This window comes from Heterodontus francisci, chromosome 7 (assembly GCF_036365525.1).
Source record: "Heterodontus francisci isolate sHetFra1 chromosome 7, sHetFra1.hap1, whole genome shotgun sequence".
Taxonomy (NCBI): domain Eukaryota; kingdom Metazoa; phylum Chordata; class Chondrichthyes; order Heterodontiformes; family Heterodontidae; genus Heterodontus; species Heterodontus francisci.
This window is the reverse complement of record NC_090377.1, coordinates 50,393,393-50,416,514: the sequence shown is the minus strand read 5'-3', so window position 1 is coordinate 50,416,514 and position 23,122 is coordinate 50,393,393. Positions and strand designations below refer to the sequence as shown.

Here is a 23,122-nt window from a genome sequence, read left to right as displayed (position 1 = left end):
CTCCTCTCATTCTTCTAAACTCTGGAGAGTAAAGGCCTAAACTGCTCAATCTCTTTTCATAAGACAAACCCCTCATCTCTGGAATCAATCTAGTGAACCTCCTCTGAACTGCCTCCAGTGCAATTACATCCCTCCTCAAGTAAAGGGACCAAAACTGTACGCAATACTCCAGGTGCGGTCTCAGTAATGCCTTGTACAGTAGCAGCAACACTTCCCTACTTTTATACTCTATTCCTTTAGCAATAAATGCCAAAATTCCATTTGCCTTCCTTATACTTATATTCTTATGCTGTACCTGCATACTAGTTTTCAGCGAATCATGCACAAGGACGCCCAGATCCCTCTGCACTGAAGCACTCTGAAGTTTCTCTCCATTTCAATAATTCGCCTTTCTATTCTTCCGACCAAAATGGATAACCTCACACTTATCCACATTAAACTCCATCTACCAAATTTTGGCCTATTCACCTAACCTATCCATATCCATTTGTAAATTTCTTATTTCTTTATTATAACTTATTATCCCACTTATTTTAGTGTCATCTGCAAATCTGGCTATAGTACCTTCTATCCCTGCATTCAAGTCATTAATATAGATTGTAAATAGTTGGGGCCCGAGGACCAAACCCTGAGGCACCCCACTAGTTACATCTGCCAGCCAGAAAAAGACCCATTTATCCCGACTCTTTCTTTTCTGTTGGTTAGCCAATCCTCTATCCAAGCTAATAAATTGCCCCTAACCCCACGTGATCTTACCTTGTGTATTAACCTTTTGTGCGGCACCTTATCAAATGCCTTCTGGAAGTCCAGATATATTACATCTACAGGATCCCCATTATCCACTTTGCTTGTTACAGTTTCGAAGAACTCTAGCAAATTAGTCAAATACGATTTACCCTTCATTAAACCATGCTGACTCTGATGGATTGCGTTTTGACTTTCACATGTTCCACATGGGGAGCAAGTGGCCAAATCTTCCCTGGCCTATCCTCAAGTGATTGATGGCTGTCCGGATTTTCCGAGGGAGGTTCAAACCTAGGACTTCACCACTCGAGTCAGTTACCAGGCTGCAGTTGGTGATGTCAGCAGTCAACTAGGAGGTGCGCCAGAGGTGGGGCTGTCATTGGTTGTGGGATGTGGAGTGCGTGCCAGTAGGGGCTATGAAATTTCAGGCGAGTGCGTGGTTTTTTTTTTTTGAGGTCCTGTATCAATGGAAGTGCTTCATAAGCTGTCAGCCAGTGGTGTTCTTTGGAGAGAATGTTTTCCTTGCAGACAGCACAGGAAGCCGCTCGTGCTGTGTTGGTCTCAACGTTCCAAAGATAATCTCATGATTTCCCGGAGGTGAATATCTACCATATTTGTGTGGCAGCTCCTGAGCCAAGTTGAGCAGCAGTACTCTACTGTTGGGTAGACCAGGGCGAGTGAAGCAGTGCATAGTGCGTTGGCTCTGCTGCCCCAGGTATCCGCCAGTTTCCTTATGAGCTTTACTCTCGTCTAGACCCTGGTTCCGGTATTCTGGAGGTGTTGCCAGTAGGTCAATGTATGGTCAAGAGTGATGCCAAGGTATTTGGCACTTGGGTTGAGTGAGTGAGTGGGGGGAGATTGAAAGCCTACTAACTAATGTTGCCAAGAAGGCAACCGAACCCCAGTCACCGGGCTCCCAGTCCAAGCAACAAAAACCCTTGAACAAACTAAACTCAAACTGCAGTACAGGATCATTTTCCTTAATCAAATTATAAGAGGTTTAATTGAAAAAAAAACACAACTTCCTAACCTGTCAATGCTCCAATAAAAATCTTGTAAATGAGAATAATCTGCAATGTTTCACAATACTGTTCTTTACTTCTGGAAGCTGGGTCTTTTTGAATTGGTACGAGAAAGAAAGCCATCCAGTACTTTTCATGAGTTTAAATTGTAAAAAAACTGTAATGTTGAACAAATTTAGTTTACAAACAACGACCTTAAATCAATATCCAAGTTCCTGGATTTGCAATCAGCAGAAACTACCATAAATATTTTCTCTCCAAATTGGAAAGCCAAGATAGAAGAGTAAAAGAGAAAACAACTCAAGTCAAGAAACAGTGATTAGATGATGTTAAGCACAAGTTTAACAATCTGAAGATTACAGGTGGAAGGGAAAAGGTGGGGGAGGCAAAGAATTCCACAATTTTGATATACTGGAAAAGAATAAGTTACAGAACAAGACTGTGTAAATGAATATTGATTTCAACACAATGAGGATGCAGGGAGGTGCAAGACTAGAACATCTGAAAAGTAGATGGAACAAGGCAGGGAAGTTACAGCAGCACTGAACATAGTGGATGTTTGTGGGGTGCAACAACAAAAGCAGCACATTGTTTTTGTATGTTAGCTGGCACAACAGGATACAGCTCAAGGAGCTCAAATAGATAACTTGGTGATGCCTGAGAATACAGACCTTAGAAAAATTGTAATGAAGTACCAGTGGACTAGTTACAGCTTTCTTATTGCCTAATGCATTCTCCTGTAACCCTGGCTCAGCAAGATTCAATTGGTCACTCCACTTCTCCTCAAAATGATGAAAAAGTATGCAAGGGCATTTCTGTAAGGAGAGATTGGATTTCAAAATTTATAAATTTTTATTGTGGTTTTAATTCACATACAAAACTACCTTCTCATGCAATCTTAGGGTGAAGATGAAAAGAGCAACAAATGTAGTATTAGCCCTTCCTTTACTGTATTTGAATAAGATATGAAAAATTTGAAAAAACTGGATTGTTTGGAGTTGACACTTGTACTCTTCCTGAATTCACTGTATAAAATTTTTATTCCTGCATTTTCTTGATATCTTTTTAATGTAAGCTGACAAATAGCTGCTTTTCCATTCTATATTTCTTAAAGTGTCACTTGGCTTTTAAAACTTATTACACAGACAGTCAGCGATAATTGAATCAAAAAGACTTTCCAAATTATAATTGACAGCAAAAATGTATTTGGCTGAGTCCAGGATCAATACTCTTGTTACTATGAAGTGAATCTTTAAAAATCTTTACTAAACTCATCCCATTGCATTTTCAGGTTATGGTGCAGTTCTTCTTCGCCCCCAGGGCAAAACGACAGGCATTCATTAAAGAAAACCACACCCAACAACCATCCTAATCTAGGAATGTATCCAAAACAATATCAAAATTTAAACTATCAAACCATTTGCAAGACACAGGCATTGGTATAGTCCAAACACGCTTCAAACACTGACACAATTTTCTTACACTGTGCTACTTGTTTAGTTCAAATAAAGCCACCAACTTCTTGGCATAATGAGAAGGGATTTTTAAAAAAGTTATGCTAGCCCCAGAATAATTACTTTCTGAATTACCTTACCCGTGTCGATTGGCAGGGTTCAGAAACAGGCTGTTCCTCACTCGCAGCTTTTGACTGATCTTTCTCAGTTGATGGCTGATGTGCCCTTCCATTCTTAAGGTGGTCCGATAGTGATAATTTGGGTTCCAACCATTCAATAGTTGTCCCTGAAACAAATGGAAGTTTAGCTTCAATTTTTTTCATGATCACACCCGGAAGAAGATTACTGCCATTGAAACTAGTTGCAATTCTTAGTAACAAAATTAAACGTGTAAAAGAAAAGGCTACGATTGAAGCCTGAGGCAACGCCCACTGTCGTCACTAAAGGTATCAGGAATCTTACTGGTGCATTCATGTTAATCTATGCCCATCAAACCTACTGAATCATGACAAGGGCAAGCAGACCTTGGAAATCATCCGAGACTGGAAAGTACAGCAGTGATACTTAAAACCCTTTAAGAACCAGTTAAAAAAAATAAAAATTTGATATGGTACAAGTTAAAACAATCTAAAATATAGAACACAAGAACTTAAAAACTGGGAGAAGGGAGGAGTCATAGCAAAAATTTATCACAGCATATTGTTAATTAATAATTAATACTCTTCAGTCATTGATAGAAGTAGTTGAGCTTTACAACAGCTTTACACGGTCCAGTTAATGTTTCATGGATCTCAGGTTGCTTCACCTCTTATCAGAGTGGATTTGTTTCCTAATAAATTATTAAAAGTTCATCAGTTTCAAAGGCACATCAAAATTACAAGGTTTCAAAAAGTTTTCCAGCTTAGGTCAACACATATCAATCTGTACTATTTTTCAGAACTTGTGAATTGCATTCATCAAATTGTCAGCAATGTCTTTAGATCCTCACCAACAGAAGTGGCAGATAAGGTACACCTAGACCTGTGACACTTGAGCTCAAGGAACATTGTGGAGATGGTGAACTTCCTCGCTAATTTTCCAACTCCATGGGGAAGCATTTCTCTGCCTACGTGGTGGCTACTTGATGACGTGGGGAAGGGAAAAAAAAAAAGAGAAGGAATCTTCTCTTAGCTTTCTGTGCTGTAAGGAGAGTAACCCCAGCTTCTCCCCACATAACTACGTTCCTTATCCCCAGAACCATTTTAGTAAATCTCTTCTGCAACCTCTCCAAGGCCTCGACAGTATTCCTAAAGTGCGATGCCTAGAAATGAACACAATACTCAGGTGAGGCCGAAACAGTGACTTATAAGATTTAACCATTTCCTTGACCTTGCACTCTATTCCTCGAATGAAGCCAAGAATTCCATATGCTTTTTTAAAGCCATCTCAACTTGTCTGAACACAAATCTATGAAGATGGCAGGACTCCAGGTCTCTGTTCATGCACCCGCTTTAAAATTGTACAATTCAGTTAATCTTGCCTCTCTTCATTCTTCCTACCACAATCTATCACTTCACACTTGTGTGTTAAATTTCATCTGCCATGTGTCTGTCCGCTTCCCCAATCTGTTGATGTCCTAAAACCAAGGGGGCATGCCATATTAGAGTTAGCAGTAAGTAATGAGACAGATTTAGTTAACCTAATGGTGCATGAACATTTATATAAAAGCAATCATAATACGATCAAGTTCAACATATATAAAAGCAAAATACCGCAGATGCTGGAAATCTGAAATAAAACCAAAAAGTGCTAGAAATACTCAGCACCTGTGGCGAGAGAAGCAAAGTTAACATTTCAGGTCAGTGACCTTTCATCAGAACTGGCAAAGGTTAGAAATGTAATAGGTTTTAAGAAAATAAAGTGGGGGTGGGGCAACAGAGAACAAATGGGAAGGTGTTGATAGGACAGAGAGTCACAGAGAATTACTGACAAGGAGGTCATGGGGCAAAGACAAAGAATGTGTTAATGGTGTGGTGAAATACAAAGCGTTAGCGCAGAGAGGGTATTAAATGACAGAATAATGAAAGCCCTAGCCACAAGCAACATGAAAAAAATGAAAAAAAGGGGTAAACAGTGGAAAAAAAACATGGTAAAAAAGTGTAATGATGAAACAAACTAAAATAAAATGAAATACAAATAAAAAAAAATACAAAGTAAAATTTAAAAAAGGGGGGCCAGTCATGCTCTAAAATTATTGAACTCAAAAGTTCAGTCTGGTAGGCTGTAGCATGCCTAATCAGTAAATGAGGTGCTGTTCCTCGAGCTTGCATTGACGTTCACTGGAACACTGCAGCAAGCCCAGGACAGATATGTGGGCTTGAGAGCAGGGGTGTGTGTTGAAATGGCAAGCAACAGGAAACTTGGGGTCATGTTTTCAAACTGAGTAGAGGTCTTCCACAAAGCGATCACCCAATCTGCATTTGGTCACCCCAGTGGAGAGGAGACTGCATTGTGAGCAGCGAATACAGTACATTATATTGAAAGAAGTACAAGTAAATCACTGCTTCACCTGAAAGGAGTGTTTTGGGCCTTGGATAGTGAGGAGAGAGGAGGTAAAAGGGCAGATATTACACCTCCTACGGTTACAAGGAAAGGTGCTGTTGGAAGGGGACAAGGTGTTGGGGGCAATGGAGGAGTTGGCCACGGTGTCGTGGAGCGAACGATCCCTTCGGAATGCTGACCGGGGGTGGGGGGGGAAGAGAAGAGAGGGGAATATACGTTTGGTAGTGGCATCACGGCAGCAATGGCAGAGGATGATCTTTTCAAAGTGGAGGCTGGTGGGGTGGAAAGTGAGGAAAGGGGAACCCTGTCGCAGTTCTGGGAGGGAGAGGAAGGAGTGAGAGCAGAGGTGCGGAAAACGGGCCAGACACTGTTGAGGGTCCTGTCAACCACAATGGGGGGAGGGGGGAATCCTCAGTTAAGGAAAAAGGAAGGCATATCAGAAGCGCTGTTGTGGAAGGTTGCATCATCAGAGCAGATGCATCAGAGACGGAGAAACTGGGGGAATGGAATGGAGTCCTTACAGGAGGCAGGGCGTGAGGAAGTGTAGTCAAGGTAGCTGTGGGAGTCGATGGGCTTATAATGAAAATGAGTAGACAGCCTATCCCCAGAGATGGAGATGGAGACGGAGAAGTCAAGGAAGGGAAGGGAAGCGCCGGAGATGGACCATGTGAAGGTGAGAGAAGGGTGGAAATTAGAAGCAAAGTTGATAAAGCTTTCCAGTTCAGGGCGGGAGCAGAAAACGACACCGATACAGTCATCAATATACGAGAAAACGAGTTGGGGGAGGGGGCCCGAGTAGGACTGGAACAAGGAATGATCAACATATCCCACAAAAAGACAGGCATAACTAGGACCCATATGGGTATCCATAGCAACACCTTTTACTTGAAGAAAGTGAGTGGAGTTGAAGTAGAAGTTGTTCAATGTGAGAACAGGCGAAGGAGGTGGTGGTGGATGGGGACTGGTTGGGCCTCTGTTCAAGGAAGAAGCTGAGAGCTCTAAAAAAGTCTTGGTGGGGGTGAAGGCGATTAGGGTCAAGAAACTGGAAATGTCAAAATGACATAGGGCGTCAGCAGAAGAGTCACGGATGTAAGTGCGAAGAGACTGGACCGGGGAGAAAAGATAGAGTCAAGATGGGAAGAAATAAGTTCAGTGGGGCAGGAACAGGCTGAAACGACGGGTCTGCCAGCACAGTCATGTTTGTGGATTTTAGGAAGGAGGTAGAAGCAGGCTGTCCGGGGTTGCAGCACTGTGAGATTGGAAGCTGTAGAGGGAAGATCTCCGGAGGAGAGTAGCTTGATGTTCAGTGGTGAGGTCATGGTCCCAGGGGAGGTAGGAAGGAGTGCCTGAGAGTTGGCGCTCAGCCTCTGCAAGGTAGAGGTCGGTACGCCAGACAACAACAGGCACCACCCTTGTCAGCAGGCTTGATCACAATGTCAGGGTTAGACCTGAGAGAACGGAATGCAGCAAGTTCAAAGGGAGACAGGTTAGAGTGAGTGAGAGGAGCAGAGAAACTGAGATGGCCAATGTCACTCAGAGTTCAACATGTTGTGTGAAAGGAAGAAACATGAAACAACTGAGATTCTAGAATGAGATAAGGCCGACTTCAATGTGATAAGACAGACAGTTCACAATAAACTGGGAAAATCTGCTAATGGGTAAAATGACAGAAGGTGGCGTTCAAGAAGAAGTTGATGTGATACAGAACCAGTTTATACCCCTTAAGGAGTAATAGATCTAATTGCCAAAAATGTAATGGGCGATTAAAGAGGCAACATAAAAAGAAAAAAGCATCGAAAAATGCAGAAAAAAAACACAAATCCTGGCAAATGGGAGAGTTACAAAGAACACCAAAAAGGTGACAAAACAGATAATAAAAGGTACAAGAAGGAAGTAAGAAAATAAACTTGAAAAGGACATCAAAAACACGACCAATTTTTTTTACAATTATATTAGGAAAAGGTGTGGGTCAGGAGCAACATGGGCTCCTTAAAAACTGATAATGATATTGTCAATGAAAATAAGGAAATGGTGGACATGTTGAATAATTACTTTGCATCAGTGTTTACAGGAGGGGAGGAAGATAGCATGCTGGAGATCCCAAAGAAACTAATACTGAATCAGGACAAGGACTCACCAAAAAGAGAAAAACAATAATGAAGAAAATAATGGCACTAAAGACTGACAAATCCCCAGGGCCAGATGGTTTCCATCCCAGAGTCTGAAAGGAAGTAGGTCACAGTATTTCAGATATCCTAACTTCAATCTTCTCCAGTTCTCTCGATTCAGAAACTATTCCTTTAGATTGGAAAAATGTGCATGTCATTCTGCTATTTAAGAAAGATGAGATGAAGAAGAACAGGGAATTATAGGTCAGTTTGTCTAACACCTGTTGTTAAGGCATTACTAGAGTTGTTTGGTATTACAAAACTTGAGTATTGCTGAAAACAGACATTTTGTCAAAACTTTTCATCTTGCACTCATCAGGACAATTCTCAAGAATACCAATGTAAGGGAAAGTAACAAATTTACACTGTATGAGAAGACAGTACTGATTGGTTGGCAAGTGGACTCTGATTGGTAGAGGTGTTGCCGTGGAGAATGCACCAGTTTATGATGAGTGACAGTTAGCTGCCAAGCTTTGTTTGAAATTTAAACCAGGCAGCTTAACTCCAATTGGTCAAGGCATTGCCCTGAGGAATGAACCAGCGCATGGATGTCATTTATTTTGTTTAGCTGAAACAGGCGCAATGTGTGTACACGTTCTGTCTGCAAAGAGCAGGGCCCTGTGTATGAATATATGTAGCTTCCAGTACGCACAAATGGGCCACACTGCAAGCCCGACCGATAACCTTAAATTGGTTGTCAGCGTAATTCTTAGCACACTGAAGCCTGTTAGTGGCGAAATCTTATTATTGCAGCTTGCCTTTTTCTCTCTGCAGCAGTGCTGATTCAAACTGCCCTTTTCCCTTGATGTCGGTCTGAGATGGTTAGGTTTTGTCCAATGGGTCTAAAGTTTCTTTAGTATCAATTTGCAATAACCTAGGGATGGGCATCTCTATAAACATGTGGTTGCTGGGGCAACTTGGTGTCTGCAAATTTCCATAATTGTCCAGGGCGAGTTCTTCTTTGTGCACATGCAAATGTGGTTCTAACTCTTTGGGTTCCAGTACCTTGCTAATTTCTCTCCCCATGGTAGTAGAGGGTAATAGATTGGTTTTAAGCCCCTGTGAGGTGTCTGAGATTTTCTCTGGGCCTTTGTTCTTGTTGGAGTCTGAAGTGAGATTGTTAGATTTAATTAGCTCTGGGCTTAAGCTCTGATCATGGGAGACTGCAGTGGGTGGATCCACTCTAACCTCACTTTGAGTGTTCTGGTGAGCCATACAAGTGCTGCTCACTTTAGGGCATTTTTGTTTCCCTTTTTTCCTGACTTTGGGGAGGGTCTCTTTGCTAATCTCCCCCATGTCTTCTGGGACATTCCTGCCCAGAGGTATCTGTCCAGATTCCACAGCACTTCCCTGCCGCACTTCGACTAGGTGAGGCATCACCCTCACTGTTTCTCTGCCTTTTGGAAACTTCTCAATCCCTGCAGGTTTCTGTAAATGCTATTAGAAATCCTGGTAGAGTGCTCCTTTAGTCTACATTTATGTAGGAGGATGTGGGGTCTAATTTTTCCAACATTTCAGGGTTGGCTGACTGGACAGTCGGGTTTCATTTTGGGAATCTTCCTTTAACCTGTCCTTTTCGTCCCCTTCCTCACCAACTCTCTGCCAGACCTGTACTTGCCTGTCCCCTTTTGTTCTCGGCAGGGGTCCCTCACAATTCACCAGCCCTTTGCCGGACGGTTCCCCAAAAGCCAGTACAGGAGTTAGGGGTGCAGATTTCACTGCAGGTTGGGGCTTCCCCTCAACCTCGTACATGTGACAACTCCTACAGAACTCCACCACATCTTAGTGGAGTTTTGGCCAGTCAAACTGCTGTCTTATGCAGGCTCTGGCTTTTCGTACACCAACATTTATAGCCAAAGTAAGCTCGTGGACCATTCCAAATATTTCTCTACGGTACCTTGGCGGCACCACCACTGTCCACTCTTTGTCCTCAAGTCTGTGAGGAGAGCTCTATTTCCTCATCAGCACCTCATTCTTTACATAGTAACAATCAGGGACTCCCTCTGCTTCACTTTCAGTTTGGGCAGCCTGTGCTAACTCCTTTAATACTGGGTCAGCCTGCTGAGCCTCAACAAGAAAAGATTCATTTAATTCATTGCCTGGGTCCGCTAACTTCCCAAAGAAAGTTTCAGACAACCAGACAGCAAGGTCTTCTATCTGTAGTGCTAGCTCCTCTGAGGGAGCTGGTTTGGCCATGGCCTGAGTCACTACACATTCAGGGGAAATGCAAGGGACCTGCCACTGCCACATCTCTCTGACCTCCTTTAGTCTCTCTACAACTACTGGGGAAGCTTCCACCTTCACCCCTGCCAGATCATTACCTAGGAGCAGGTCAACTCCGTCCACAGGCAAACCGGTCCCGAAACTAGGTCGCACTCCAAGTGCACCCCATGTAAAGGTACGGGCGTACACCGCCCTCCGATATCATTCACTATCATCCTCGCATTCACTGCACTCTCTGGGGGGAAAGGTCATGCCTTTTACCAACAAAAGGGATCTGGTGGTCCCTGTATCACGGAGTATGACGATGGGTTTGCTGGCCCTACTAGAGGGGTACGGGGTTACTTTGCCTTTGGACACAAAATTCTGATCACCTTCAGGGATCTCATTAAATGTTCCTGAACCCACAGCTGTATTTAATTGTAGACTCTGGTAATTGCTGAAAACAGAGACATGTTGCCTAAGCTTTTCGTCTTGCATTCATCGGGACAATCTGCAAGAATACCAATGTAAGGGAAGATTTATACTGTATGAGCAGAGAGTGCTGATTGGTTGGCAAGTGAACTCTGGCAGAGGCGTTGCCATGGAGAATGAACCAGTTTATGGTAACTGACAGTTAACTGTCAAGCTTTGTTTGAAATTTAAATCAGGCAACTGTACTCTGGTCAAGGCATTGCCCTGAGGAATGAACTGTCACTTATTTTGTTCAGCTGAAACAGGCATAATGTGTGTACATGTTCTTTCTGTCTGCAAAGAACAGGACCCTGTGTATTAATATGTGTAGTTTCCAGTACGCACAAATGCGCCACACTGCAAGCCTGACTGACAATCTTAAATTGGTTGTCAGCGTAATTCTTAGCACACTGAGGATTATTTAGTAAATGTTGTCCTATCACTGAATCACATCTGATGTTGGACACTGTTTTGAGCGCCAGCATGGATATGTAAAGGTACATCATGCATCTTATCAGCAACTGAAGAGGAAAGTGCAGGACCATGAGGCGTGGAGAAATGACCAGAGGATCTGCCCTTGGACAGATAACCACTACTTATTTTTGCATTAAATGAATGGGCAAAACTGTGGCAAATGGATTTCAATGTAGGCAAATGTGAGGTCATGCATTTTGGACCTAAAAAGGATGAAAGAGTACTTTCTAAACAGTGAAAAGCTAGAAACAGTGGGGGTTTAAAGTAACTTAGGAGGCCAGGTACATAGATCGTTAAAATGTCACGAACAGGTTCAGAAAATAATCAAAAAGGCTAATGGAATGCTGGCCTTTATATCTAGAGGATGAAAATACAAGGGATAGAAGTTATGCTACAATTATACAAAGCCCTGGTTAGACCACACCTAGAGCACTGAGAGTAGTTCTGGGTACCATTCCTTAGGAAGGATTTATTGGCCTTGGAAGGACTGCAGCATAGATTTACCATCATGATTCCTGGACACCAAGAGTTAAAGTACAAGGAGCGATTACAGAATTTAGGGTTATACTCCCTGGAAATTAGATGGTTAAGGTGTAATTTGATCAAAGATTTCAAAATATTAAGGCTGATAGAAACTATTTCCATTGGTTGGGGAGTCTAGGACTAGGGGGCATAGTCTAAACATCAGAACCACATCTTTCAGGAGTAAAATTAGTAAACACTTCTTCACACAAAGTGTGGTAGAGTTTGAAAGTCTCTTCCGCAAACTGCGATTGATACTAGATCAATTGTTAATTTTAAAACAGAGATTGCTAGATTTTTGTTAATCAAAAGTATTAAGGGATATGGGTCAAAAGTGGCTGTGTAAAGTTAGGTCACAAATCAACCACAATCTCATTGAATGGCGAGCAGGCTTGATGGGCTAAATGGCCTACCTCTGTTCCTATATCCTTCTGAAGTCTGTTACTATCTGCCTTATTGTTTACTATATTTCTAAGGTCTGTATCATCTGCAAACTTTGAAATTATGCTCTGTAACCCAAGCTTATATCATTAATGTATAACAGTAGCGGTCTTAAAACCAACCTCTGGCAAACTGCACAGCATACTTCCCTCCAGTCTGAAATATAACCAATCATTCACCATTACTCTCTGCTTTTTGCTCCTTAGCCAATTTTGCATCCATGCTGCCAATGTCCCATTCATTCCCTGGGCCATAATTTTGCTAACCAGTCTATTATGTGGCACTTTATCAAATGCGTTTTGGAAGTCCATTTACACAAATCCAACATACTAGAGACTGTCATTTTTGGCATAAGAGGAGACTATTTGGCCTATCAAGTCCATGCCAGTTCTCCGGGGAGCTATCCAGTCAGTCCCACTCCCCCACAAGAAACCTGTAGCCCTGCAAGTTTATTTCCTTCAAGTGTCCATCCAATTTAGTTTTGAAATCATTGATTGTCTCCACTTCCATCACCCTCATTGGCAGCGAGGTCCACTCGTTGCGTAAAAAAGTTCTTCCTCACATTCCCCCTGCGACTCTTGCCCAAAACCTTCAATCTGTGTTCCCAAATGGGAACAGGTTTTCCTTGCCTAACTTATCTAAATCTGTAAGAATCCTGTACACCTCTTATCAAATCTACCCTCGATCTCCTTTGCTCCAGGAACAACAACCCTAGCTTTTCTAACCTAACCTTCTAACTAAATTCCACCATCCCTGGAACCATTCTAGCAAATCTCCTCTGCACCCTCTCAAGGACCCTCGCATCCTTCCTAAAGTGTGGTGACCAGAACTAGATACAATACTCTAGTTGGGCCTAACCAGAGCTTTCTAAAGGTTCAGCATAACTTCACTGCTTTTGTACTCTTATGCCTCTATTCATGAAGGCAAAGATCCCACATGCTTTCCTAACCACGCTCTCAATGTGTCCTGCCACCTTCAAAGATTGATACACGAGGTGGGTAGAAGCAGAGACACTGATTTCAAAAGGAAATTGGATGGGCAGTTGAAGGAAATAAACTCCCACGGCTACGGGGATCGAGCGACTAGATAGCTCCGCGAGCAGGCATGGACTCAATGGGCCGAACAGCCTCTTTCTATGCCATAAATAACTCTGACATGCACCCCAGGTCCCTCTGTTCCTACACACTCTTTAGAACTGCACCATTAAGTCTATATTGCCTCACCCTATCCTTTCTTCCAAAATGCATCACCTCATGCTTGTCTGTATTAAATTCCATCTGCCACTTGTCTGCCCATTCTGCTTGCTTATCTATGTCCTGTTGCAGGTAGTTCATATCATCCTCACAGTTTGCCACTCCAAGTTTGGTCTCATGAGCCCTCTCCGTTACTTCAAAGAACATGATTTGCCATGACTCGTTTGGCAGCATTCTCACCCAAGTCAGAAGGTTGTAGGTTCAAGACCCACTCGAGGACCTGAGTACAACAATCTAGGCTGACACTTCAGTGCAGTACTGAGGGAGTGCTGCACTGTCACAGGTGCTGACCTTTGGATGAAATGTTAAACTGAGGCCCCATCTGCCCTCTCAGGTGGATGTAAAAGATCCCATGACACTATTTCAAAGAATGAGTGGAGTTACCCCAATATTTATCCTTCAATCAAAACCACAAAAAACAGATTATCTTGCCATTATCACATTGCTGTTGGTGGGAGTTTGCTGTGCATAAATTAGCTGCCACATTTCCTACATTACAACAGTGACTACACTTCAAAAGCACTTCTTTGGCTGTAAAGCAATTTGGGACATCTGGTGGTTATGAAAGGTGCCGTATAAATGCAAGTCTTTCTTTCAACAAATCCATGCCCACTTTCATTTATTAGGCCATATTTTACTAAATGACAATTAATTTTGTCCTAAGTTATTGTCTCAATGTTTCCCCACCAGCGACACTAGGTTGATGGCCTGTGGTTGTTGGGTTTATTCCTCTCCTCTTTTTTGAATAAGGGTGCAACATGTGCAATCCTACAGCCCTCTGGTACCACCCCATATCCAGAGGATTTGAAGATTGTGGGCAGAGCCTCCACAATTTTACCGTTCCTTCACTCAGTAACCTTGGATGCATCTCATTCAGAAAGTGTGACATTTCTACTTTGAGGACTGCCAACCCTTTGAAAGTACCTCCTCTTTATTTTTATCTGATCCAGTATTGCTACTTCCTTCTCCTTTACTGCTACATTGGCTAAGTTCTCGTTTCTCATCAAGGCAGATGCAAAGTACTCATTTAGTACCTCAGCTATGTACCCTGCCTCCACAAAAATATCTCGTTTTTGACCCCTAATCAGCCCTACCCTTCCTTTGACTAAACTTTTGCTATTTATATAGTTACAAAATATTTTTAAAGTCCCTTTTATGTTCGACACTAGCCTATTCTTATACTCTTTGCCCCTCATTCCTCTCTATATTTTTATGTTCAACTTGGTTCTCTATTGCATTATGAACCTTACAATAACCAGTTAATCTGTTTTGATGCTGCTGGTTGGCCAGGAACCTGGGAAAACACTTCTTCAAAGAGAGACATCTCATCTTAAAGTGGGAACTCCCTCAATGCTACACTGAAGTGTCATCCTAGATTCTTTGATCAAATCCAGACTCAAACCTTCTGACTCAAGAGTGCTACCACCTGAACCAAGCTAACTTATGTAAAGGAACAGTAAGAGTCACCCACTAATGCTGTAATTGATACAATTTCAAAGGGGCAGTCAGAGTTATACTGCATGTTTGCATCACTTGAAAGCAGAAATTTACAGATTTGCATTCAAATGCAACCCATCACCAGTCTGGCTTCCAGTGAAAATTCTAACTTTTATCCAATTTGAAGATTAATCTTTCTCTCCCCTAATATTCACTGAACTTGGTGAAAACATGTCTACTTTTCACATGACTAACCTGCAGAAAAGGAACTTCTCTGGTAGGCTGCTTGCTGGAGTTGGAGAATATGAAAGCAATCATTCAAACAGTTCATTGTTGCCATTGTGGTGGCTTTGAGTATAAGCAGATCTTGGTCCAGTGCTGATATCTGTTCTCCAAAGGGGGGAAGTCCTTCAATGGTTCGCACTAGATCCTTGTGTTGTCCTTCAGCCTGGTTCATCATCTGCTCAAAGTAAAATGTTGCTGAATAGTACAATGCTTTCTTTGTGTATTTATTCTTTTTGTCAAAAAACAAACATTTCTTCTGTAATTGAAGCCAAAGCCGTCAAAAGCAATAAATGGCCCAACATGAGGATTTCAATCCAGAATTCATAGAATCACAGAATAATAGTGCAGAAGAGACCCTTCGGCCCATCGAGTCTGCACCGATGCATTAAAGACACCTGACCTGTCTTTTTCAAGAGAGATTGTTACACTGCCAGAGGGAAGAGCAGGGGAGTGGGACTCAAATGTCAGCCATAACTCAGTGGGTTGCACTCTTGCCTCTGAGTCAGAGGTTGTGGGTTCAAGTCACATACCACGGATTTGAACACAAAAATCTAGGCTAACACTCCAGTGCAGTACTGAAGGACTGCTGCACTGTCGAAGGTACTGTTTTTCAGATAAGTCATGAAACTGAAGCCCCTTCTGCTCTCTCAGGTGGGCATATAAAGATCCCATGGTACAATTTCAAAGAAGAGCAGGGGAGCTATCCCCAGTGTCCCACCTACCCCAGAACAGATTCCAATGCCTCAAATCTGATACCCTTCCTCAGGTAACTAAACCTACAGATTAAAGTCTGGTAAGCTTCAGTTCCCTTTTCAGTCTTGAACAAAGTTCTGTTCAATTAAAAAGAAAATCACCAATCTTTTCATAAAGCATTATTTTCCCATTTACTGAAAACGGTTTTTTTTGTAACTTAAAAGGTATTTTTGCTTGAATTACATAACAAGACTCAAGCTTCCTCCCACCACTCCACTTTTTCAAAATATCTTTCTTAAGTAGGACAGCGTAGTACAGCAAATTCTGAAGTAGCTGGACTGTTGGACCAGTAAAACGGAAAAGGTTATGACCAACTGTCCAGTTAACAAATGTTGAATAAAAGGTTTGAAAATATGCAGGATTAAATTTTAAAAACGGTTAACGAATTTCTAGAAAAAACAAAACACACAAACATTACAGAGCAAATATATAATACTAACCTCTCGAACATCCACCAAGTGGTCTGGCTGCAGGGTGTGGGATCGCTTTGACAACCCCAGTCCCTTGTGATGAGTCACACCAAAGAAAGTAGCAGCATTCTGGCTTGCTCTTCTCTGCACACCTGGAGAACTGCTCCCCTGAGAAGCCAGGGAAAAGCTTCGAGATTTCAAGGGTGGATTATTCTATAAATTAGGATAAAATAAGACATCAGCAGTTATCTATTAAAAAAGATTTGGGTTTGTTACAGGGGCTAATTTCAGGCTTAAAAAAAAACTTACCTGGACAAAAAGGGCTACTAAAATAGAGTATCTGTATTTGCTGCATAAAGAATCACAGTCCAAGCAGCAAAAAGTTTAACTTTAAAGCCCTGTAGTCATATTTGTAGACAAGTTACGAACAGGTGAAATTTACTGATTTGTCATAATACTTATGAACTATAAGGCTAGAATGGGTATAAAAATAAATCAGGCAACTGACATTATCAACGTGCTCAAATTATTTCAGTAGATAGAAAATAAATTTACTGTTTACCATACAACATTAATTAATATTAGAAATAGCAGAACAAAATTCTGGGTTCAACATGAGCACATCTCACCTTCCCAATAGCTTCTGTATGGTGTTGAGTACAGATCTGCAGTCTACTAACCCAGTGTTGACGTTCTTTTGCATCAGTGGCTAAAAACAAATTTAGTTTACTTAGGCAGAGTAATTTAAAACTGGGCAATTTCGCCAAAACAATTTCCAGTTACCTGACAAAGTAATCCATAGATCATGGCAATTATGAATGAATAGTACAATAGAAACTACGTCCCACATTTGAAACTAAATTAGGAAATGCAATCAAGATGCTGCTGCTCAAGATTGCTAGAAAGCTGGATGTTCTAAGACAGTTCACAACTATGTACATGAGTACAGTCACTATTCTCATGTAGGCAAATATGGCGTTGAATTTGCACAAGCAGCAAATGACTTGAAAGACCAATTTTTATTTTGACAGTAATGGTTAGAAACATCCATTGCCCAAGACACAAGAAGAACTCCTTCCCCTTCTGCAAACAGTGCTTTTTATGTCCAATAAACAGGCAGATAACTTCTGGTTTCCCTTGGTTATTGCACTGAAGCATTTGCCTGTACTGTGAGCTCAATACCTGGAGTGGGGCTTAAACCCATAATGACTGTTTAAGCTATCACTTTTATGCAAAGATAACTTATGCAACAAGGAAGGGAAATGTATAATACTGATATATTAGTACTGCATGGAAGTCAAAAAATGTCCTAAGTATACAATAAATGGTATTAAATTAACATAGGGAAACTGAGAAAGGAACCTGGGAACTCTATTGGATATATAAACAGAAAAAGCTGGAAAGACTCAGCAGGCCAGGCAACATTTGTGGAGAGAGAAACAGACTTAACGTTTCAGCCCGTTGACCTTTTGTCAGAGCTGGAAAATGTTACAGATATAAAGAAAGGAATTAGGGGAGGAAAGAACAAAAGAGTAGATCTGAGATAGGATGGAAGGCAGGAGTGATTAAATGAACAGCAGAATCAGTACCAGCCCCTGCTGTCTGAAAGAATGGGAGTACTGGTTACAATCACAAACTGTTGAACTCGATTTTGAGTCTGGGAGGTTGTAAAGTGCCTAATCAAAAGATGAAGTGCTGTCCCTGGAGCTCTGTGGAGCTTCATTGGAACACTGTAGGAGGCCAAGGTCAGAGTGGGGTGGAAGATTAAAATGGCAAGTGATCAGAAGCTTGCGGTCAGGCTTGCGGAATGATTATCTTTCGATTACCTATATGGCAAAGCAATTAAAAAGTAAACGGAAAACCAATGAAGACAGCCTGCATAAACTTGCAATTCCTTGAGTTTAGAAGATTGTGGGGCAATATAATCAAGGTTTTTAAGGCGATAAAGGAATTCAATAATGTAGAGACAGAGAAACTGTCGGTTGTCCGAAGAATACAGAACTAGAGAGCATAAATCATAAAACTAGAGCAAGTCCATATGAATGCGAAAACCAGGAAGCACAACTTCCCAAGGGTAGTGGAATTCTGGAACAGAACAGAACTTTCTCTCTCTCTCGCCAAAAGACTGTAGATACTGGGTTAATTGAAATTTCAAGACTGAAATAGAGTTTTGTGAGGGCACCAAGGGATATGAAGCATAGTCCAGTACAGATCAGCCATGATCTAGCTAAATGGTAGAACAGGCTTGAGAGGCTGAATGGCCTCTTCCTGTCCCCATGTTCAATAAATTGACAACTTCATCATATAATATATCAATCGCCGGGCAACAGGATAATGAGTAAGTGCCCTAGTGGAACAATGACACTTAACAGCTTGACAATGAACCTATTTGCATTTCAAAATATGTTGTTCCCACAGACATTAATCTTGGTTGGTACCAAACAGGTAAGCTGACTTTAATGCAGGTACAACTTCCATTTTGTGTGCAACGTTTTTAAAAACAATAATTTGAACCAACAGACACAAAGAAGAAGAAACATGGACAAAATATTCCCATTCTCACCTCCCCAAATAAAAATGAGCAAATACTGTGAAATGCAGCAGTATACCCAAAATTTCCATCATGGTGGAGCAGAGGGGGCAGGTGGGGAGGCAAACTCAGCCCAGGATGCACACTTCTCTGGTAAGTAACAATCAACAATTCACTCCAATGTACTATGCCACCTAAACAGATTAGTTTCATCAGCACAAATCAATATGCATTAAAATAAGCACCCCCTCAATACTGTACCTCTTAGTTTATACTGTTCTCCAATGGCTGCATTGACTGTAAATGTGTGAGAGTCTTCATCACTTGGTGAGATGACAGCCCCTGCTAGCTGCAAAGTGCCTCTTGGCTTCTGATTTCTGGACTGCTCATTGACAAAATATTCTAGTAATCCAGCTTCATTATTTAAAACAAAGAATCTGGTGGAGGGGGGAAAAATAATCACTATAAACAACAAAAATAATGACAGTTTGCTTGCTACTATATGAAGACCACACGCAGTATTGAGGGAGGGAGAGAGGAAGGAACTTGTATTTATATAGAGCCTAACGTGTCCTCAGGGCATCCCAAGCAATGAAAACTAACAAATTACCTTTATTTTCCAGACAAGCTCATTCAACGTGCACAGCAAGATTCCAAAAATAGGAACATGAGCTTGACACCGGAAGAGCTCTTCTTCACAAAATCTAACTTTTACATCCAGCTGAACCAACACACAGGGTCACACTTGAACATCTCACCCGAAAGACTGCAACTCTGATAATGCAAAGCTAACTTATTTAGATTGTCAGCCTAGATTACATGATTGAATGCTGGAGGAAACACAAGAGCAAGGTGACATGATTGGATTCAATTTTAAGGGATGAATTAAAATATTACACTATTAAAAGTATTGGATTAAGTGAGATTTTTCCTGTAGTGCACTGGAATAAATACTAAATAAATCAAGTGACAGTACTATAAGATAATCAGAGGGCTGGACAGGGTGGATAGTGAGAGCCTTTTTCCTCGGATGGTGATGGCAAACACGAGGGGACATAGCTTTAAGTTGAGGGGTGATAGATATAGGACAGATGTCAGAGGTAGTTTCTTTACGCAGAGAGTAGTAGGGGCGTGGAACGCCCTGCCTGCAACAGTAGTAGACTCGCCAACTTTAAGGGCATTTAAGTGGTCATTGGATAGAGATATGGATGAAAATGGAATAGTGTAGGTCAGATGGTTTCACAGGTCGGCGCAACATCGAGGGCTGAAGGGCCTGTCCTGCGCTGTAATGTTCTATGTTCTATGTACTAAAGCTGAATTAGTTTAGGGTGAACTACGTAAATTGAGAGTCTAGAAGCTGCTCCAGATATTTCTGTAAATAGATATTCCAACACATTGAAATATTCAAATACATGAAGTTTTAAAATAGTGCTTGCTAGGCTATATTTGAATTCAACATTGTTCACAAGATGTCATAGTTCAAAGCTACCTCTTTGAATAATATACAGTGTATACCCAACAATCAATAACATTGGCAATACCTATGTATATTCATATTGATGTGCAAACACACTTCAAAATTCTGTATAAGGCACAAACTTCCTGTCCACAAACCATACTTCCTACTGTGAAGAATTTTGGCCAAGCTTTTTTGTCAAAATTTAATGTTACTTATGACATCAACATTTCTCATTCAACAGTTCTGGGCACCACACCACAGGAAGGATGTGATTGCATTGGAGAGGGTGCAGAGGAGATTCACCAGGATGTTGCCTGGGCTGGAGCATTTCAGCTATGAAGAGAGACTGAAAAGGCTAGGGCTGTTTTCCTTAGAACTGAGAAGGATGAGGGGGGACAAGATTGAGGTATACAAAATTATGAGGGGCATTGATCGGTTAGCTAGGAAGAGACTTTTCCCCTTAGTGGAGGGGTCAATAACCAGGGGGCATAGATTTAAGGTAAGGGGTAGGAGGTTTAGAGGGGATTTGAGGAAATATTTTGTCACCCAGAGGGTGGTTGGAATCTGGAATACACTGCCTGAAGTGGTGGTAGAGGCAGGAACCCTCACAACCCTCTAAATAAGAAGTATTTAGATGAGCACTTGAAACGCCAAGGCTACGGGCCAAGTGCTGGAAAATGGGACTAGAATAGTTAGGTGCTTGATGGCCGGCACAGACACAATGGGCCGAAGGGCCTGCTTCTGCGCTGTATAACTCTATGAAATTTGCGATCTTTCCTTATTTAAGGAAGGATGTAATTGCACTGGAAGCAGTTTAGAGGTTTACTAGACTAATACCTGGAATGGGCAGGTTGTCTTATGAGCAAAGGTTGGACAGGCTAAGAGTTTAGAAGAATAAGCGGCGACTTGTTTGAAACATACAAGATCCTGAGGGGTCTTGACAAGGTGGATGTGGAAAGGATGTTTCCTCTTGCTGGAGAATCTAGAACTAGGGGTCACTGTTTAAAAATAAGCGTTTCATCCATTTAAGACAGATGATGAGAAATTTTTTCTCTCAGAGGGTCGTGAGTCTTTGGAGCACACAGGCCGTGGAAACAGAGTCTTTGAATGTTTTAAGGCAGAGGTAGTTAGATTCTTGATAAGCAAAATAGTGAAAGATTATCGAGGGTAGGCGGGAATGCAGAATTGAGATTACAATCGGATCAGCTATGATCTTGTTGAATGCTTGAGTGGCCTACTCCTGCTCCTAATTCGTATATTCGTATGAATATCATGATGTAGTTGCAGGCTATGGCCGCTAGTTGGCTCAATGGAGAAAGATTTTGAGGTTTCTTTCCCTACACAATGGAGTTCCAGAGCGGTAAGTATAAAAAACTTACCTCGGGGATTCTTGGAGCAGACTCGGAGGGCGGAGTTCCAGAGCGGCAAGTATAAAAAACTTACCTCGGGGATTCTCGGAGCAGACTCGGAGGGCGGAGTTCCAGAGCGGTAAGTTACCTCGGGTGGGGAAAAAAAAAACCTGAAAAGTGACGTCACAGGAAAGCTGTGGCCTGATTGGCTGGTAGGGAATCTGTACCGAATTTGAAAATAAAACTGATAAAAATTGATTAAAACACTAATTAATAAGTAGAGTAACTAAACCAGAGGGAGGAGATTACTGTATTTAGTTCGCATTTAATATTTATAGCAGACATCTAACACTAAGGACCACATAGTTAATTATAACAATTTAGTAAGGATTTAATAAGTATTTATTTATTTTACATTAATTAACTAATTAGTGCTAGAAATGACAGTTAGAGGGGTGAAGTGCTTCACCTGTGAGATGTGGGATGTCCATGACGCTTCCAGCGTTCCGGAGGACTACATCTGCAGGAAGTGTACACAGTTGCAGCTCCTCAAAGACCGCATGGATTGGTTGGAGCAGCAACTGGATGCATTTAGGAGCATGCAGGTGGCAGAAAGGGTCAAAGACAGGAGTTTTAAAGACGTGGTTACACCCAAGGTGCAGGCAGATAAATGGGTGACCGCTAGAAGGGGCAGGCAGTCAGTGCAGGAATCCCCTGTAGCTATCCCCATCTCTAACAAGTATACCGTTTTGGATACTGTTGGGGGGATGGCCTATCAGGAGAAAACAGCAGCAGCCAGAGCAGTGGCACCACGGCTGGCACTGTTGTTCAGCAGGGAGGGACAAAGCGCAGAAGAGCAATAGTTATAGGGGACTCTATAGTCAGGGGCACAGACAGGCGCTTCTGTGGACGTGAAAGAGACTCCAGGACAGTATGTTGCCTCGCTGGTGCCAGGGTCAAGGATGTCTCTGAACGGACAGGGGGCATTCTGAAGGGGGAGGGTGAACAGCCAGAGATTGTGGTACACATCGGTACCAATGACATAGGCAGGAAAAGTGATGAGGTCCTGCAGTGGGAGTTTAGGGAGTTAGGTAGAAAGCTAAAAAACAGGACCTCTAGGGCTATAATCTCGGGATTACTCCCTGTGCCACGTGCCAGTGAGGCTAGAAATAGGAAGATAGTGCAGCTAAACACGTGGCTGAACAGCTGGTGTAGAAGGGAGGGTTTTAGATATCTGGACCATTGGGATCTCTTCAGGGACAGATGGGACCTGTACAAGAAGGACGGGTTGCATCTCAACTGGAGGGGCACAAATATCCTGGCTGCGAGGTTTGCTAGCGTCACTCGGGAGGGTTTAAACTAGTGTGGCAGGGGGGTGGGAACCAGAGCAGTAGGACAAGAAGTGAAATAAATGAAGGGGAACTAGTAAATAAGGCCAGTAAGACTAAGAGTAAGAGCAGGCAGGGAGATGTTGCGGAGAACAGCGGGACTGGTGGTCTGAAGTGCATTTGTTTCAATGCAAGAAGTATAACAGGTAAGGCAGATGAACTTAGAGCTTGGATTAGTACTTGGAACTATGATGTTGTTGCTATTACAGAGACTTGGTT

At 42.0% G+C, this 23,122-nt stretch overlaps 1 protein-coding gene across 3 annotated transcripts in view; it reads right to left on the bottom strand.

Annotated features, from left to right (window-relative positions):
• The window catches only part of osbpl11 (oxysterol binding protein-like 11), a 121,752-nt gene that overhangs the window by 62,056 nt on the left and 36,574 nt on the right, over window positions 1-23,122 (bottom strand). For 2 of the 3 annotated variants that reach the window (XM_068035163.1, XM_068035164.1), the window contains 6 exons: window positions 18,969-19,144; window positions 16,807-16,886; window positions 16,208-16,390; window positions 14,985-15,189; window positions 3,361-3,506; window positions 2,438-2,581 (listed from right to left, as the gene is read on the bottom strand). In XM_068035163.1, the coding sequence (XP_067891264.1) occupies window positions 2,438-2,581; window positions 3,361-3,506; window positions 14,985-15,189; window positions 16,208-16,390; window positions 16,807-16,886; window positions 18,969-19,144 (934 nt within the window). The remainder of the gene's footprint in view (window positions 1-2,437; window positions 2,582-3,360; window positions 3,507-14,984; window positions 15,190-16,207; window positions 16,391-16,806; window positions 16,887-18,968; window positions 19,145-23,122) is intronic. The other variant, XM_068035165.1, reaches the window with a different exon arrangement.